This window comes from Gopherus flavomarginatus, chromosome 5, assembly GCF_025201925.1.
Source record: "Gopherus flavomarginatus isolate rGopFla2 chromosome 5, rGopFla2.mat.asm, whole genome shotgun sequence".
Taxonomy (NCBI): domain Eukaryota; kingdom Metazoa; phylum Chordata; order Testudines; family Testudinidae; genus Gopherus; species Gopherus flavomarginatus.
The window spans coordinates 132,327,557-132,347,177 of record NC_066621.1 but is presented as its reverse complement, the minus strand read 5'-3'; the positions used below and the strand labels follow the sequence as shown (position 1 = coordinate 132,347,177).

Here is a 19,621-nt window from a genome sequence, read left to right as displayed (position 1 = left end):
TCCTCAGTCCCCGCTCCCATCCTCCATGAGCATCCATTTGATTCTTTGGCTTTCCGTTACACTTGTCACACAGCACTGTGCTGTGGACTCTGTATCATAGCCTGGAGATTCTTTTCAAATGCTTTGACATTTCGTCTTCTGTAACGGAGCTCTGATAGAACAGATTTGTCTCCCCATACAGCGATCAGATCCAGCATCTCCCGTACGGCCCATGCTGGAGCTCTTTTTGGATTTGGGACTGCATCGCCTCCCGTGCTGATCAGAGCTCCACGCTGGGCAAACAGGAAATGAAATTCAAAAGTTCGCGGGGCTTTTCCTGTTTACCTGGCCAGTGCATCCGAGTTCAGATTGCTTTCCAGACCGGTCACAGTGGTGCACTGTGGGATACCACCCGGAGGCCAATACTGTCGATTTGCGGCCACACTAACCCTATGGTTACCGATTTCAGCGCTACTCCTCTCGTCGGGGAGGAGTACAGAAACCGATTTAAAGAGCCCTTTATATCGATATAAAGGGCCTTGTTGTGTGGACGAGTGCAGCGTTAAATCGGGTTAACGCTGCTAAAATCGGTTTAAACGCGTAGTGTAGACCAGGCCCAAGTTCTTATACTGCACTCCTCATCACCATAGTCTTTGATTTGGCACATCTGTTCAGTTTCTGCACAAAAAACTAATTACTTGAGTTATATAACAGCTTAGAATCATAGAATATCAGGGTTGGACAGGACCTCAGGGGATCATGTAGTCCAACCCCTTCTCAAAGCAGTACCAGTCCCCAGATTTTTTTGCCCTAGATCCCTAAGTGACCCCCTGAAGGATCGAAGTCACAACCCTGGGTTTAGCAGGCCAATGCTCAAACCACTGAGCTAGGCCTCCCCACAATGCAGAATCAGAGCCTTAGGTAGAAAATTTGCTCAAAGAATGCTTTTCATTCCAAACTATCTGATTTTGTTTAGGTATCGAAATTTTGATCAGCCTCATCGATTCTATGTAGCTGATGTATACACTGATCTTACTCCACTCAGTAAATTTCCTTCCCCTGAATATGAAACTTTTGCTGAATATTATAAAACAAAATATAATCTTGACCTGACCAATCTCAACCAGCCACTGCTGGATGTGGACCACACGTCTTCAAGGTAAGGAGATTCTGAATAGTATAAACCTAGTTTAAATCTTTGGGTTTTATATCTTACGGTTTTGCAACATTTATAAAGAACCGTTTAGTTCTGCTGTAAACTGTGTGATAAAGTTGACAATCTTATTTTCAAAGATTTTGATGTCAATTTTTGGGCAGTCAACTTGAGTCATCATTAAAGGGCCTGATTTTCAGAGGGCAAATGCTTTCTGAAAATAAGGGTTTTTTTTGTTGTTTTGGTTTTTTTGTGTGTGTTGATGGTCAAAATCATTTGAAAACGTAGTTCAACACGATTTAATTAGAATTTTTTGTATATTTGCATTAAAGGAAATCTCTTCACAATATATTTTTAGACTTAATCTTTTGACTCCTCGCCATTTGAACCAGAAGGGGAAAGCTCTTCCACTAAGCAGTGCTGAGAAGAGGAAAGCCAAGTGGGAAAGTCTGCAAAATAAGCAGGTAATGAACTGCTCTCCATTCTAAATTGTTTAATTCAGCTTGTTTAATTAACCATACTTAAGAACTTTTGAGATTATTTTTAAAAGTAAAACTCTCTCCCTCCTTCAAAGATATTGGTTCCAGAACTCTGTGCTATACATCCTATTCCAGCATCACTGTGGAGAAAAGCAGTGTGTCTCCCCAGCATACTTTATCGTCTGCACTGCCTGTTGACAGCAGAGGAACTGAGAGCCCAAACAGCCACTGATGCTGGTGTGGGGGTTAAATCACTTCCTGCAGACTTCAGGTATTTACTGTGTCACACATATATGTATAATAAATCTTCTTGAACAACTAAGTGAAAATTTGTAAATGCTGCAACAGTGCAAAATTGATCTGCTTATATGACTTATATAATTTTTTCAGTTGGTCTTATAGCTAGAAAATACTTGATTGTAAATTGTAGTATCCAACTCCACTATGATTGTTCTTTCTTTTTAAAAAAAAAAAAAGCCATACTTTTAAAATATGTAAAAATGTACATCATAAGGAGTTTTCTCATGCCTTCGCTTTGAGATATTTTTTAATCAAAATCAACATTTATTTTGCAGATATCCTAATCTGGACTTTGGGTGGAAAAAGTCCATTGACAGCAAGTCCTTCATCTCTATTCCTAGCTCTTCTTTAGCAGAGAATGAAAATTACTGTAAGCACAGCACAATTGTAGTCCCTGAAAATGCTGCACATCAAGGTGCTACTAGAGCCTCCTCTGCAGAAAATCATGACCAAATGTCTGTGAACTACATAACACTGCTCAGTGAGTCACCCAGTAAACTCCAAATTGATGTATCGGTAGAACTTGCAGCAATTAATGGTGTTTCTTATAATAAAAATCTTGCCAATGGCAATTGTGATTTAGTTAATAGAGACTTTTGCCAAGAAAATCAACTGAATTACTGCAGGCAGGAAATACCTGTACAACCAACTACCTCATATCCCCTTCAGAATTTATACAACAGTGAGAACCAGCCCATGCCCAGCAATGAATGTACTCTGCTGAGTAATAAATACCGTGATGGAAATGTTAACAAATCTACCTCAGATGAAAGCCCCAAAACGACAGTGACCACCAATATTTCAGAAGCTCTTAATTTTTCAAAAGACAGAATGGATTCTGAAAAGAACTGTTCCAGTGGATACTCCTCAAAAACTCTTGGCCCAAACCCTGGTCTCATTCTTCAGGCTTTGACTCTTTCAAATGCTAGTGATGGATTTAATCTAGAGCGGCTCGAAATGCTTGGTGATTCATTTTTAAAGCATGCCATCACTACATATTTGTTTTGCACTTACCCAGATGCTCATGAGGGACGCCTCTCATATATGAGAAGTAAAAAAGTGAGTAGCTAATGATCTGTCACTATTTTGTTAAACATTGGCTACAATACATGATTTATAGATAAAATATTTGAACACTGAATAAGTAATATGTTAATATATTTTTTTATGTACCAGATATTTTCAGTCTAAAAGAAAATTACATTCTGTGTTATAAATTTGCTAGCATGCATGTTAGGAATACAATTATACAATACAGTCCTCTCTCCTTTAAAATGACTAAAATAATTCATTTGATATACCATCAGAATGAATTAATATCTGGATTATATCGTAATTAAAGCTACATTTATGGACAAACTCCTCCTCAGAACTGTTAATTTTTTTTTTAATTTAAACAATGGGCTTGTGATACACTTGTTAAGGTGGTGTGGTAATCAAGAATACTACTGTATAATGGGATGTGTATTGTGTAAATGTTTACTGTTATTCAGAAAGTTATAATTTTATTTATAAATAAGGCTTTAACTTCTCAAGAAACTATAAACATAAATATTAAAAAGTTACTTCTGTTTTTAGGCCAGGATTTGGCCAGTCACAGGTACAATGTTAGGAAGGCTGCATAATAACCTCTGAGAACCTCTGTATGTAAATTATTATGTGTGTGTTTTATTTTAAATAAGAAATGCATGACTGTTTTAAAAACATGCTGTCATTTATTTTAAAGGGCCAAGAATTTGTTTAGGCATATAAAATTGACTATATTTGTATTCTCATATACCTTTGTATACATGTACATGTAGATACTTATAAGCGGTTTTTTTTCTTAAAGGTCAGCAATTGTAACTTGTATCGTCTTGGGAAGAAGAAAGGGCTGCCTAGTCGTATGGTGGTATCTATTTTTGATCCACCCGTCAACTGGCTCCCCCCTGGTTACATAGTAAACCAAGACAAGAGTAACACAGACAAATGGGAGAAAGATGAAATGGTAAGTGCTCATTGAAATATGTTAAGACATAAACATCTTTTTGTATATAATATTATATCACAAAAGTGGAGGGACGGGAAAATGAGCTCTCATTTTATAATGCCTCAGCAAAATGTAGCTTCCTACATCTTCATTTCCTACTTTTCTTTAAAATATCTATATCATTTATGAAAAATGTAGGGGAAAGAGATGCTGATGGAGAACTTAGGAAGGGCAATTTGTGAAACAAATTACTGAACATGGTTCAGAAAGGAGTGTATATCCATTATTCTCAGCACACTTTTGTGGAAGCTCACGTAATTTGAAGTGTTTCTTCCCTCATGCAAACTGTGAAATATATGTATAAATGATGTTTTTGACTAGCATTTCTGTACTGCACACTATTGGTGGCTAAACATCATTTTGCTGAAAAATGAGCCCATCTTTGGCAAAATGGGCAGCACATCAGAGTCTGTGAGCTAGTTTTTGTCCTGTTTTACCAGGTGCCCTAACTAGTACAACTAATATTTTCTTAGTTGTGTGATTGAGTGGAGTGGATGGTTGGTTTGAGAAGGTTGTCAATAGTAATTAACTGTTGCCAGATGGCATTTTATCTTTAATGGTTAAACATTGATGATTCCTTTTCTACAGTGGTGTCAAACAGAAGGCATGAAGAATCTGTTTAGCTCCTATCCAGAGTGAACACACAAAGATCTTGACTACTTTTAGATATTTTGTTTGTTTCTCAGACAGTGCAGTTCTAAACTCATGTTGTACAGTTCATCTGCTGATCCTAAACCAGAGTTACAGCTGACTGTAAACTGATCTTTGGTCCCTAATGTTAAGCCCCGATACTGCCAAGGGGATGAATTTCACTTTTCTGTGAGATTGTGCCCACCAGCAGGCTCAGAATGGCAACTCTCAATTAAAAACTTTGCAGATTTCATTTTGTACTTGAATTGTAATACCTGCATGTTTCATCCTATGAACTCTCAGAAAGTTAGAGTAAAAATGGGTGCTCTTGCTTTAAAAAATAATAAAAAAAAAATCACTAATGATATGGCATTAATGACTTAATCTGGTAAATATTCAGAAAAAAAAATTTTTTTTGACTCAATACAATACTCTGACTACAGAACCACCAGAGGGCACACAAGAGGACTGTTAAACAGATGTACTGTCTGACTACATCTTTATTGAAGACTAAAACCTGATTATTGTAGTTCTGTATTCTGCCAAAGTTTCATTTCAAAAGGATTTATTATTATACTATTCTAAACATAAAATGGCATATTTGAGGCTGCAGCTGATAAATTACTTAGGGGAAAAATTTATTCTTTGTAACCCTTTAACTGCTTATGTCCTTGCCAGTCACAAATTTTATATATATATTTCAGTCCAGTACTCATATTGGACAGTGATCTCACAAGATATGTTTATTGCTGCCAAGTGGTAAAATCGTCGTTTTACTGTCAAGGAATAAATTTCATTCTTTCTGGGGAGAGGGCTAACTAGAACTCTGATAATACTTTGAATAACTGTTGTTAAAACATTGTAGACAATGCTGGGATTTTTGGCCTGGCCGAACCATATATGAAAAATGCAAATACACCTGTACCCGATATAACACGGGCATGGGGAGCCAAAAATCCCTACTGTCTTATAGGTGAAACGCTGTTATATCTGGGTAGCGGCGGCAGGGCTGCAGTGGTGATTTAAAGAGCTCCAGGCTCCGGCTGCTGTGGGGAGCCCGGACCCTTTAAATCGCTGGCTGAGCCCAGCTGCCTCAGCCCTGGGGTAGCGGCAGCAGGGCTGCAGCAGTGATTTAAAGGGCCCTGGGCTCCCCGCAGCAGCCAGAGCCCCGGACCCTTTAAAGCACTGCCGGAGCCCTGCTGCTGCTGCGCTATATGCGAACCCATGTTATATCAGGTAGCATTATAGCAGGGTAGCGGTGTAGTTTAGTTGTCTGATTAAATAACTAAATTTGAAAAAGCATAAAAGGAACATTTAAGTGTATTTGATCTTTGGTTTGAAATACACATAGTGACAGGAAAAAAATGTTTATAATTTATTTAAAATAAATTGAAGTTTGAGAAGTGTGGGTTTTGAAGCCTGAGGCAGTAGTTTCTGAAAAAGAGGTGTCTAGCACAAAGAAAAATTATCAGAATTACCTTTTGGCTTCCAAATGACTGTATAATGAGATATTAGGACTAGTTTGTTCTTTTTCACAGAGTTCACTTATCTATATCAAAACTCTTTTTTGCTCAGAGTTCAGGGTGGTTTTTTTTTCCTTTGGGAAAATTTAAAACTGATAGATCTCATTCATAATCACTTAAGTCTATTTTGAAACTGCTGTTTGGGCATCTGTCATTCTTAATTGGAGTAGTCAAAATTCTGCTTTCAGGCCAGATACAGAGTATGGAGTTTTTACTGTTCGTTTTTCTTTCTAATATGGAAATGTGGCCTCCTTATACTTCATTTTCTAAATTACTATATGCTCCCTTCTGATCATATTATTTGGAACTCTGCATGTTAGGGCCATAATATCTGCAAGCCCTACATCCATACTTTAAAATGAGGGCAAATATAAACTCTTCCATTTTATTCAAAGTGGAATGGTCCTTAGGCTTGTAGGCCCCAATCCAGGAAAGTGCTTTGGGTCTGATCCTGCTCTCGTGAAACGGCAAAACTTCCATTGACTTCAGTGGTGCGGGATCAAGCACGCAAGCAACTGCACTGACCTTAAGTGCTTTCTTGGGTCAGGGCCTTAGCAAGCTGCCAGGGCAATCCTTAGTTAGGTAACATTTTGACATACCTGTTTTTGATGATTTACTCCAAGCCAGACAAATTTGATACCTGTTATTTTTCATTAATCATATGTATCACTAAATTTTCCTCCTTTCAATGACAAATGCACAGAGTAGAAATAAAATCGAGCAACAGTATAAAACAAAAATTATATCCATTTCTAATTAAACTAAAATGTAACCCAGGAGATTTTGCTTAACTGAATACCTCTTAAGAGAATTAACAGTCTCTTAATGTATCCCCTTTGGAGTAGTTTTTGAGTTATTGTGTTGTTTCACTAAATGAGCATGCTAATATTTTGTCCAAAAATGCAGTTTTTAAGAAACATGCTGTCTAAATGTGTGTTTTCTACATTCTTAGCCTGATCTTATTAAATATTTGCAATATTACAAAAATGCATAACAAATTGGAAAAATCTTTTTGGCAGAACAGGGTATGGAAGATTCTCTGTTAGAACTACATTGTCTTAATTTTTTTCTCACTGACTTTTTTCAAATACAGCTTGTATTGCATAATCAAAAATTGGCCTGTTTCCTCCTGCCCCTCCCCCACCTTAAAAAAAAAGAAAAAAGTTAGATGACTTACCGAGTTACTGAATCCCCAGCACAATCTATCCAGGCCATCACCCACATAAACATCAAACTGGCATTAGAGCTCCTGTTTTTTTGTCTTTTCTGTCTATATATAAAAATCACCGTATGTTGATTCTCTAAATTTGTTTTCCTTCATGTTTGCCTGTAGACTACAAACTACTTGTTAATGTGGGAAAACTGACACTTTGCTGCTTAGAGAATAATTATTACAGTAGCCCAAGGATAAAAGGAATTTTTATAATTGTTTCACTGGAATCTTTTTTCATGTTTCATGTATGTTGATGTGAATATCTCAAAAGCATGAATATGGGGCAGCATGCCTATGATTTACCTACAGTAAGGTCGGCAGAAACCCTATAATTAAATGTATGTACTGTAGAAATGCTATTCATATTACCTTCCTTGATTGTGTATAGTAGCATTACTTAGCAGCCAGAGAGAAAGAAACAAATTTTGGTACATCTAATGTCACTATTTTAAAATTGGTGTTGCTGTGTCCCCCCAACCCCGTTTTCTATCTGCACGAGTGGGTTATGGGTGGTTTTTATTTTTTTTTTTAAGCGACTTATGTACTAGACACAAGTAAACAAAAAAAAAAAAGCCTCTGCTTTTTTTGGTATTCCTATGAAACTTAGATGCTCATTGTAAGAAATTCTATTGTAACAATGAAGGTTGCTTATAGAAAATTTAATTGTACCCCAAGGCTTTAGTCTTAGAATGAGAATAATAATTGGTATTGCTCTTTGCATCTGATTAAACAAGTTAATCCATATCAATTAACAAAAAACAAATGGTCATGCTTTTAAAGTTAGCTGACAGTGGTTATAATTGAAAATTATCTCTTGTGCTTGCAGAGTTATGAAACTTGTTTGAAAGATAATTATACCTCTTTTTCCCCGTGCCTCATTTTATTTCTTTCAGACACAAGAAAGCTTGTTAGCTAATGGTAAACTTGATGACGATTATGACGATGAAGAGGATGAAGACCTAATGTGGAGATTACCCAAGGAAGAAGCTGACCTTGAAGATGATTTTTTGGAATATGATCAGGAACATATCAAATTCATTGATAATATGTTAATGGGATCTGGGGCTTTTGTGAAGAAAATTTCTCTCTCACCCTTTTCAACCACTGATTCTAGCTATGAATGGAAAGCACCCAAAAAATCATCCCTGGGTAATATTCAATTTTCTTCAGATTTTGATGATTTTGACTACAGTTCTTGGGATGCTATGTGTTATCTGGATCCTAGCAAGGCTGTTGAAGAAGATGATTTTGTAGTAGGCTTCTGGAATCCGTCAGAAGAAAACTGTGGTGTTGACACAGGAAAACAGTCTATCTCGTATGACTTGCATACAGAGCAGTGTATTGCTGACAAAAGCATTGCAGATTGTGTGGAAGCCTTGCTGGGCTGCTATCTGACTAGCTGTGGTGAAAGAGCTGCTCAGCTTTTTCTGTGTTCATTAGGGTTGAAGGTGCTCCCAGTAATGAAAAAAACTGAGTGGAACAGCACTTCATGTTCTAGCAGGGAGAATTTTAACAGTCAACAGAAAAATCTTTCATCAAACTGTGCTTCTGCCTCTGTAGCCAATTCAGAATGTTCTCTGTGTAAAGAAATGGAGTATGGCTGTTTGAAGATTCCACCAAGATGTATGTTTGATCACCCAGATGCTGATAAAACCCTGAATCACCTAATATCTGGTTTTGAAAATTTTGAGAAGAAAATTAACTACAGTTTTAAGAACAAGGCTTATCTTCTTCAGGCATTTACTCATGCCTCCTACCATTACAATACCATTACTGGTAAGTTGTCTGAAAGAAATTACTTCATTTCAGTATTAGATTGATATAAATAAAGGATATACAGTGCAGGTTATTTTTTGTGCATAGATCTTGACTTTTTTATATGTCAAAATAATTGCCTCTTAATACAGAAATGAATACCAAGAAGGATCTTCTTTCTGCTGTTTTTAAGAGATCTTCCAGTGAACTGTGTGTGACCTCTCCCTCCCTAAAATGCTACCAGGGCACATGAGCGACTCACAATTCCCTGGACCAAGTGCATGGTATAGGGCACCATAATACAGGGTTTTTTTTCTAGACTGTGGAGTTTTTTCATATTTTACCTCTGTCCCCTCTCTCATCAGCTGTTACGTGCTCAATACTAATCCTATATTCAGCAGGGTGACTTAGCAAAGAATCTCAGAAACTGCCATGCCTCTCAAACTAGCCACCATGGTTTAAAAAAAAAAAAAAAACATTTTTCAAAAAATGACATTTAAAAAAAAAAAGTAGTTATTTCACTGATTTTCATCCCAAGAGCACCACCTTGACTTCACTGAAGCCGAGATTTCACCTGTAGGCTGCATTAGTCTGTTTTTCGGTGGAGTGGCCAAGTTTGGGAATGCTCAGGAGTACCTTTAGAGCCCAGTCCAGTGTGATATATGTATTGAGTGTCCTCAACTCATACTGAGGTCAGTGGTAATTGAGGGGGTTTGTACCTAATGGGATCTAGATCTTAGAAAAGGATCACTTTCAATCAAGTGACGCCTTGACCAAACGTCATGGGGCCACGGAAAGTGGGAGTGATGATTTTCCAGGAGAAACTCCTCTCAAAAAACCCTCAGCTCTTAACACACATCCTATTGAAATGTTAATATGCTATGATAGAGGTCTAACAAGGAGAATATACGTAGTATTAAAAATTAACATAGCATTTTAAAGTGCTTTTCCTGGAGAAAGAGCTGTTCTTCTACAGACATTAAGCTTCACAATACTCATATGAGGTAAGTGGTAGGTAATTATTCCTATTACACAAATGAGAAAATTGAAGCATAGTGTTTTGACCAAAGTTACACAGTCAGCGGCAGAAACTTGAATGGAATCTAGGAATTCCCAGTCTCCTACTTTAGTTGACAGGGAAGAATATTTTGGGGAAACTATTAATGTTAGTGATATATATTTTCATGAACAGTAAAAGTTAAAATGTGTCAGGATCCATATGATAGGTACCGAAAACTGCTTCATTCTAGTCATTTCATTTTTAAAGCTTTCAGTTTGTTTGATTTTCTTTCTCTCTCTCTTTCTTTCTACATTAACAACAAACCCCCTAATTCAAAATTAACATCAGCACATCTGAGAGTGAAACATCATTGAACACTTAAACTACAAAAAGTCTAAAGGAATAGAACTTTACCTTAGAAACATTAATATTGAAAGTGCCCCACTTTCTTTTTTTAGTGTATTGATTTCTTTATTGAATTTTTGAAAGCTTGGTTACCATTGTCCATTCAGATGAACACAGTTGTACCATCACTTGATGTTGTTTTTGATCAGTCAGATTTAAGGCATTTGAGCCTTCATTATAAGCCCATATTTTTGCCACGGTGCTGTAAGTATTTGTTTCAGAAGAAGCTTCATTATTACATATAAATTGTGCAGCTTTTTCTTATATTTGGAATCCATTAAAACAAGCAGAACAACCTTTTAAGATAACACTGAAAACAAAATCCAGTAAAAAGATATCTGTGTTTAAACATGGATAGATATTTATCTTTTTTTGAGCATTGGTTAACTTGTGGTATTTACATAGTAAAAAGCCAAACCTTCTATCCAGAGAGGCTAGGAAAGAATGTGTTAGTTAAATAAACGTAATTGTATTGCTGTACATTTTTTTTATTTCCAATGCTTTAAGATTGTTACCAGCGCTTGGAATTCCTGGGAGATGCAATTTTGGACTACCTCATAACCAAGCACCTTTATGAAGACCCACGGCAACACTCTCCAGGAGTTCTAACTGACCTACGATCCGCTTTAGTCAATAATACCATCTTTGCATCATTAGCTGTAAAGTATGATTACCATAAGTACTTCAAAGCTGTCTCTCCTGAGCTCTTTCATGTTATTGATGACTTTGTACAGTTTCAGATGGAAAAGAATGAAATGCAAGGAATGGATTCTGAGGTTAGTAGTATTTGAAAGTATTTGCGTTCAGTGTCTGATTTTAGCCTGTCATCAGAATTCTTAGCACAATGCAGGTTTTTATAATGTGTTAGCTTTGAATGTATAGCAGCCAAAGAAGCATATGGATGCCAGTAATGTAGTAGTTTACTTAGCATAACTGCATGCTTTCGTTAAGCAGTTTTTACTAAATGAAAGTGCTCAGAAAACAACTTTTTATTGGATTGATACCAGATTTTACCCCTGAGATCGTCTGTGATATCCAGAGTAGGTGATATCACACTTTCATGCTTACACCAGTTTTTCCCTACACCACTTCAACAGTGTTCTTCATCACTGACTGAGAGGCCCTGGATCCACTGGCCAGGGAAACACAGTTAGTATCTTTCAAGTGAACTATTTTAAGAGCAGTTTGGTTGAAGGTTTGTAAACACAGGCTTTGGACTGGCCAAGAAAACTTAAGTAAATTATATGTTGATGGACACTTGTTTTCTGGGAAAGGAACTAAAACCAAATCATTTCAGATAAGCTACTAAACAACCACATAATGGCAATGGCTTTCTGTCTCAGCTGATCTGGGTCAGATTCAAACCAACTACCTAGAACAGAAAGATGAGACTCTTCTTTTTATTATCAAGCCCATCCAGTCTTCCTTAACATTTTGGTTTGATCTTTGCCTGATAAGTGTCCTCTGTAGTAGTCTTAAAAAGTATGGTTTAATTGCTTTTAGAGCAAGAACCTACCTTCAAAGAATAGTGTTGATTACATCTGTGACTAAATACCTGCCATCTTGGTCTTCAGTAGTTTGTTCACTCCATTACTCAGTTTAGATTCAACTCCTTTATATAGGTATATATATACATTTTTATAGCCCTTGCATTTACTACAAACCAAAACCTTTGAATTTTCCATTGCAAGATGAGAAAACAACTGAGGAGACAAGTGTCAAATGATTTAATCACAAAGGATCAGACTCTGCCACCGTTATATTGTGTAGTATTCATTACGGTGGGTCTGCCCAGTGTCAGTAAGTGGCATAGAAGCTAGCCTTAAAGTTTTACAACAGTGGTTTTTGGCTTTGTGAAAGTGACTTAATCATTTAATATGGTTGAGGTGGTACCTCAGAAACACTAGCAGGTTATCAAATGGCTCGAGTTATTTAGTTCTTGTTTCTATCTACCACTCTACCTGCTCCCTATGCTAGTCTGGCACTGGGTTACTGTGTCTCTTCCTTTAATTTCATCACAGTTAATGCAAGAATCTTTGCTTCAGCAGATCCTGCCAGTTGGACCAATCTCCATGCATCTCTCCTTGTCACCAGCTCTTCTTTTTTCAAATCTCACTCCTAAAACATCTTTTGTCCCTTATCTTGTACGTTACATTTATTATTTATAAGGGGAGTAGAACTTCCTAAAGTGTTTTGCTGTTCATATGGTGTGAAATACACTGTGCAAATACAGTGGCATATTTGTTTAACAATAAGATTGCTGTTTGAAGAGTTTGCACGTTCAGTCTAGTTCCCTGTTAGATCTATTTTAGGAGTAAATGTTGATGGGACTAATACATGGAGTAATACTGTACCTTTTAAGAGGGCAGCCAAAGTATTTGCCGTAGAATTTTAAACTCCTGAACAACCACCAAGTGAGTGAGAGGCGGCCAGTAGGGGAAGAGAAAAGATAGGAAAATGTTGATTTCCATTTATTTGGAGGTGTGGTAGTCAAAAGCAGTTTTATTCAATTCAGCTTCCTGTGTTATTTACACTAAGGCAAAATGTGGACAAAACTGCATGTAATTGAAAAAATATTATTGTAAAGGACTATATTAAAATCAAGATGTGCACATAACACAATACGTACACCTTTTTGCAGTGCAAAAATAACAGAACTGCATAAAAGCAGTAGTAAACCATAGAATAAAATGCTGCATATATGTTAAAAGCAGTCTCTCTGGCATCAAGTAGCTGAGCATACAAATAGTGTAAACACAGTCTGACTCTACTGAGTTGTTGTTAATAATGGCTCTTTTCAATTACACTTATGCTACACCTGCCTTCTATAACTAAGAACATATGGAAAGAGTGTATGTGTGTTACATACCATTTAAACATGGTCTTTTCAACCAAAAATTATCTTAGGCTTTGAAAACCTCCTTATAGGAGATGTTTAAAATATGAACTCTCTTGGTTATGCATGGCTTACTAGCATTAACTGACAGACACAAGTCTGTTTCTTACTGGGAATAACAGACCTACAGTGAAATTCTGCAGAACTAGTACAAGTGGGATTCAAAAAGCATATATGGTATCGGTATGTGGTGGATTTATTTTATTTTATTTTATTTTATTTTATTTTATTTTATTTTTTACACTCACATGTTTGAAAAACACTAGATCCAGCTACTTGGTTTCATTTGGGAATACAGCAATGATTTAGCTGTGGAAAGGTGTCATTGAAAGACTCAAAGAAGGCACATGGGACAGGGCATTAGAGAGATCTTCCATATCTGAAGATGTTTTTTTTTTTAAAAATGTTCAATGTGACAACTGTCTCTTATAATTTCAAACAGCTCAGAAGATCTGAAGAGGATGAAGAGAAGGAAGAAGATATTGAAGTACCAAAGGCCATGGGAGATATATTTGAGTCACTGGCTGGTGCCATTTATATGGATAGTGGGATGTCTTTGGAAATGGTTTGGCATGTGTACTATCCTATGATGAGGCCATTAATAGGTAATGTGTCAGCTTTCATAGAGAAAAAAGTTTTAGTATTTAATTGTCTTGTAAGGGGGGAAAATCAAATTTACCTCTTTTTTTTCTTCTTTTTTTTTAAACCATAGAAAAGTTTTCTGCAAATGTGCCTCGTTCCCCAGTACGGGAGCTGCTGGAGATGGAACCAGAGACAGCCAAATTTAGGTAAGAGTAAATTTGCTTGATAAGCATTGCTATAAAATATTTTTTAAACTGTGCTTCCTAGACTACTAAGAAATGTTAATGGATATTGATTGTGTTTAATCTGTCCTATACTGAGCGGGAAAGATGTTCTTTGTGCTTACTGATTACTTTTTTAGAACGTTTACCTTCAGAAAACTTTCTAAGTAAGATAAAAATAAAGTCTATTAAATTATATATTTTATACACATTATATACTTTATCCATAGGAAGACCATGTGAAGAGTCTTTTTTCACCTTTGCTTATGTTGGTGGTAATGTGTGTGTTGTGTTTTTTTGTTTTTTGTTTTGTTTTTGTTTTTTGCAGTCCTGCAGAAAGAACTTACGATGGAAAGGTCAGAGTAACAGTGGAAGTTGTAGGGAAAGGAAAGTTTAAAGGTGTTGGCAGAAGCTATAGGATTGCCAAATCTGCAGCTGCAAGAAGAGCACTACGAAGCCTCAAAGCAAACCAACCTCAGGTCCCAAACATCTGAGACGCCTCTTAAAACAAAACAAAAAAAAAATTAAAAATTAAAAATCCCACAAAATAAAGTAATTTTTTTTAAAGTTGATGTTGAGAGGAACAAATTGAAGACAGAATTTAATGTTTGTTTGATAACAGAATAGCTAACAAAACATTTAACGTGTATAAAATTTTGGAACTAATTGTAGTTATAGGGTTTTGCGCAAACACAATCTTGTCTTCTTTCCTCACTTCTGCTTTGTTTAATCACAAGAGTGCTTTAATGATGACATTTAGTTAGTGTTCAAAAGAATTGTTGTCAGGTTTTTTTGGTTTATTTTTATTGTCAGTACAGCTTTGCTTAGTGTTAGAAGGCCGGGGATCTTATGCCTAATGCAGATGCTTGATTTATACATAGTAATCTTGAAATTCCTCAATCTGTGCACTAGTGCCAGTCATAAAGCAGTTTATAAACTGCACAGGATGATTTGGTATAAGAGAGAATAAGTGTGCCAGTATTGTCATCCCTTCACCCCCTCCCTTCCCATGTCATCTTTGCATCAAGATGACATTCTCAGTCATTATTGCACTTATTTGTTAGGGACAGGTCTTTAGTTGAAATGGCTGGCATACTGGCAGAAATAAATTTCAACTTCCTGATGCCACATAGTCTTGCATAAAAAGGTTCTTGCCTTAAACGTAAATAAACCCTCATTAACAATCTTTAATTTCTGATCTTTCTGGAACAAACTTGTTTTACATTCCCTTCATTTTTATTATGCATTTTATGATGATACAGCTCTATATTTACAGTACAACACATTAGTATAGCTGCGACTTAACTTATTACAGGATTATAATAGAAATTGTATTCATATATGTGTAATGAGGTTATTTTTAACAATTCAGAGGAGTGGTTAGTCTACAGAATTTTTTTTAATACCACAAACAAAAAATGGTCTTTGGCTAAAATTCCAGTTTTACACAAACGTGCAAACTAGATAGTTCCAAGACTTGGAAACAAATAGTAATGAATAACTGCACAGTGCAGGCTGTTGCTCTAACAAAATAACCTTAGACATATCACACCTAAAATATGCTGCAGATTTTATAATCAATTGGTTACTTATTTAACAAATGGAGCACCTTTACACTTGGAAATATTTCCACATAAATTTCTTACTGTGCTTTTCACAGAGTTGAATGCATATTTCACTTACCAAAGCTGTGCTGTTAAATGCCATGAAAGCTGATGTTTGAGATGAACTGCCGTACTTTTGATAAATCTGTGATTTAGGTCCTTAATTTAGAGAAACTAGCTCATTGTTTTTTCAGTCTATTGGGAAAAAATCATACGTTTTTAGGCTTTGCCTAAATCATACATGTTTCTTTAATTAGATTTGTGTAGGCACTCTTCACTTAAATACCTCAGTTCTGTTCTGTTCTTTGCATGCATTGTTTTTTGTTTTGTTTTTGTTTTGGTGCTATGTTTATATATTATGCTTGAAATTTTAATTTTTTGCACTGTAACTATAATACCTCTTAATTTACCTTTTTTTTTTTTTTTTTTTTTAAAAAGCTGTGGGTCAGTCTTGTACTCCCACCAATATCAGCAGAGATTTGCTGCAATTTTGCCCTGTTAATTATGCTTGAAGTTTGAGAAAGCTGAGCAAGGTGTTTTAATGTTTTCCAGCACATTGGTCTGAACTTGGTGCTGTTTTATGTGTTTAAATTACGAATAAATACTGTATTTCCTGCTTTGAAAACCCCACTCCCTCCGTACACTCTCACTAAATAACAACAAAAAAACAAACCCTGTCAGCTCTAGCTTTCTAGAAAATAGAAAAAAAAAAACAAAAAGCCTTCGTGCAAGGGATGGACATTAAGCTTCTCTGAAATACAGAATTTTGTAATTAGATTTTCTATCTAAAGTTTTTTTAATCTTAAAATTATAATAATTCTTACAAAAATCTGAAAACAAATTGCTGGTATCACTAGTATAATAATATAAGTGCAATGTTTTAAAAACAAAATAACTTTACTGTTTTGGTTCTTTAATCATGAGAGTAAAAATGTATCATGGGAAGTTTAAAACCCGCAAGTCTTGAAATATATTTAAATTAAACTTGTTTTATGCAAAAAAAAAAAAAGAACAATAATAATAATAATAACTTTGTATGAGTAAATTGGTATGAATCACCACACAATTAAAAATTTATTGATAACCATTTCTTTCAGCCAGGAGTCAGGATTTTACAGCACACCAACGGAAAGTGGATTATCACTAATGTGAAAATTCCATGGCTCCTGGCCCAAGGGTCAATTTTTAAAATGTCATAACATCCCTAAGGCTTAAAAAAAATAAAAGTTAATTATATTACAATGAATAATATAAAATAAAAATGGTGGGGTCCTCTGCAAACACTTTGAGAAATAGGTTTCTTTTTTGGACGTCTGAAGGTCATGGATTCTCACAGTTTTGAGGTAAATCTGTTAGCAGTAAAAAATGACATGGAAAAATCAAACTTTTGCTACCAAGTGTTTGATGTAAAGAACACAAACAAACTGAATTTGGTGTTGTGCTCTGTATTTCAGCAGTGGTCAATGATCCCCTTGTTACCTGTTTCCTGTGAATTAGTAATAAGAAATGTATTGTGGCTGACTATAGTTTCTGCTGCTGCTGTTTTTTAAATGCCGTAACTCTTTTCCAGTGTGACCTCATTGAAATATTTCAAATCCTTTGGGATAGAAAAATCATCCTAGTTTCCATGCTGTACAACTCTTGTGTTTCACTCTTCAGTTGATATGATTATGATATTGGACAGTGTATGCTATTAAAGACCTAAATCTGATCATTTGAAGGTTGGGATAGAAATCACTTGGCAATGCTGTAAGCACAAGTGTAAGTGGACTGTTGCAACCCATCTTCAAAAGCAACCACACAGATGCCTCATAAATAGTGTGGGGGTTAATTGGCATGAACTTTGTTTTTTATCTTCTTAGTTCTATTATACTGTACTTTAAACAGTCCTCCTAACTATGCTGTGTTTTTATTTTATGGCTTTTTTTTTTTTTGCGCTGTTCTTTCATGTAGCACAAATAAGCATTGCACTTGGTACCATGCTTTACCTCATTTCAAGGAAAAAAATATGCTCAACAGAGAGGAAAAATGTGGTTTGGCCTTGCTGCTGTTTTGATTTACTGAATTTGAAAAAGATAATTATAATGTCTGCAATGTGTCATTTACTTGCACAACTTATATAGGTCATTTGTAATGTCTGTGGCATTTTTACTGGGTATGAAAATACAACAAAGACGTTATGAAAATCTTGATTGTATTTTAAAGCTATTGTTTTTTATTACATCATTTTTACTGTTATGTGAAGTAATTAAAATTAGAATGACCTCTGACACTCCTGTAGTTATCTCTGAACAAATCAACATGTTGTGCGCATAGTGTAGTTTTTACAAGAAGACAGCCCATAGCAATTTGGTCAACTTCAACTAAATCTCCCCTTTTTCTGGATATTGAGGGATCTGTAGTGACTTCTGAAATGTTTATTCAGCTTGATGCTGCTAACATTTATATCAAAAGGCCTACTATTTTTCAGTCTCATTACATGAAGCTATGCTGTGACCACAGAGTACAGAATTTAACAAGAATTCAAGCCAGTCTGAGTACCAGTTCAGAGTATAATGCAAAGCCTAATAGACACAGGGACAGATCCTTAGTTGGTGTAAATTGGTGTGGCACCATTGAGGTTTAGAGTCATTTCAGTTTACATCAGCTGAGGATATGCCATTAATTGTTTGTGTCTGAGTTTGGGTTTCTGTTCCGGTGTTTAAAAATAGTCGTCATCTGGGAAATATGTGCGCTTATGTGTGTGACATACATATTGTAGACACACCTATCTATATAGAAAATACAAGAGGCTTTGGATCACAATCTTAGCAGCACTTATGAAGCTGAAGACAACACATTCCTATGTAATTTGCTGTGATGTTACACTTGTCTGTATTTGGCCACATCCCATTCACTTTTTTTTCCCCACATGAACAGTCTCATTGAAAATCAGTGGATCTGTTGTGAGTCCAGTGAGAAGGATTTTTACCTGTGGTACTTGATTGACACATTTGTATTTTTCAACCACTTAAATCCATTTTAACTTCTTGAAAATTTTATCTTTATTTTATACATTAAGTTAAAAAACATAAAACTACAATTTACGACCCTGAAATGTAATCTAAATATCAGCTGTAGCTCCATTAGAATTATGTTGGCAAATATGAGTAGAGGTCATTGCTGTATACTCCACTAGCAGTTAAAATTAACTTATTTCAAAAGTAACTATAACTATATACACTTTACCCAATACATCCTTTAGATCTCTTCCCCCTTTTAATTTGGATAGCAACCACAGACTATTTAAATTGCTTTGTAGATGCACTCAAAATGCACTGCAGCAGCAAGTTATGTAGAAAAAGGACAAATGTAGACAAGAACTGGGAATTGCAGGTGTTTTTATTGTATATAGTTTGACATAAAAGGTGGTTAAAATCAAGTAGAATGAATAACAAATAAAATTTGATGAACAATAAAATATTTACCATCACATGCTGCAGCTATCTTTAAGGGACATAAAATGTAATTCATTCATACTGTAATCATGCTGCAGAAATGTGCAGCCTGCACCTTATGGATCACAATTACTTTTAATAGTTTTTTGTAACAATTGTAGCTGAGTATATCTCCAATAAAGTTATGGTCTGTTCACTTTGTGTTGTCTTTCTTTAGTTTAATTAGACTGTTAGAGCCTTTCAAGAAATATTAATCTTTTATTACTCACAATTTTTACTTTTCCATTTGAATCTAAGTAACAGTCTTTAAATGTAAAATGTATTTAAATTAGACTAGGAAATAATGTTTGTGTACAGTTCCACTCATCCCATTCCACTGATGGCTAGTCAGAAAAAAATTCTCAAGGTTTCTTTA

At 35.5% G+C, this 19,621-nt stretch overlaps 1 protein-coding gene across 12 annotated transcripts in view; it reads left to right on the top strand.

The window, feature by feature from the left end:
* DICER1 (dicer 1, ribonuclease III) overlaps nucleotides 1–19,402 on the top strand; it is a 97,565-nt gene extending 78,163 nt beyond the window's left edge. For all 12 annotated transcript variants that reach the window (XM_050954449.1, XM_050954442.1, XM_050954439.1 and 9 more), the window contains 10 exons: nucleotides 956–1,138; nucleotides 1,491–1,596; nucleotides 1,707–1,882; nucleotides 2,187–2,970; nucleotides 3,743–3,898; nucleotides 8,200–9,082; nucleotides 10,974–11,242; nucleotides 13,805–13,967; nucleotides 14,075–14,150; nucleotides 14,494–19,402. In XM_050954449.1, coding sequence (XP_050810406.1) covers nucleotides 956–1,138; nucleotides 1,491–1,596; nucleotides 1,707–1,882; nucleotides 2,187–2,970; nucleotides 3,743–3,898; nucleotides 8,200–9,082; nucleotides 10,974–11,242; nucleotides 13,805–13,967; nucleotides 14,075–14,150; nucleotides 14,494–14,659 — 2,962 coding nt within the window. In that variant the 3' untranslated portion in view covers nucleotides 14,660–19,402. The remainder of the gene's footprint in view (nucleotides 1–955; nucleotides 1,139–1,490; nucleotides 1,597–1,706; nucleotides 1,883–2,186; nucleotides 2,971–3,742; nucleotides 3,899–8,199; nucleotides 9,083–10,973; nucleotides 11,243–13,804; nucleotides 13,968–14,074; nucleotides 14,151–14,493) is intronic.
* Nucleotides 19,403–19,621: the final 219 nt, after the last annotated feature.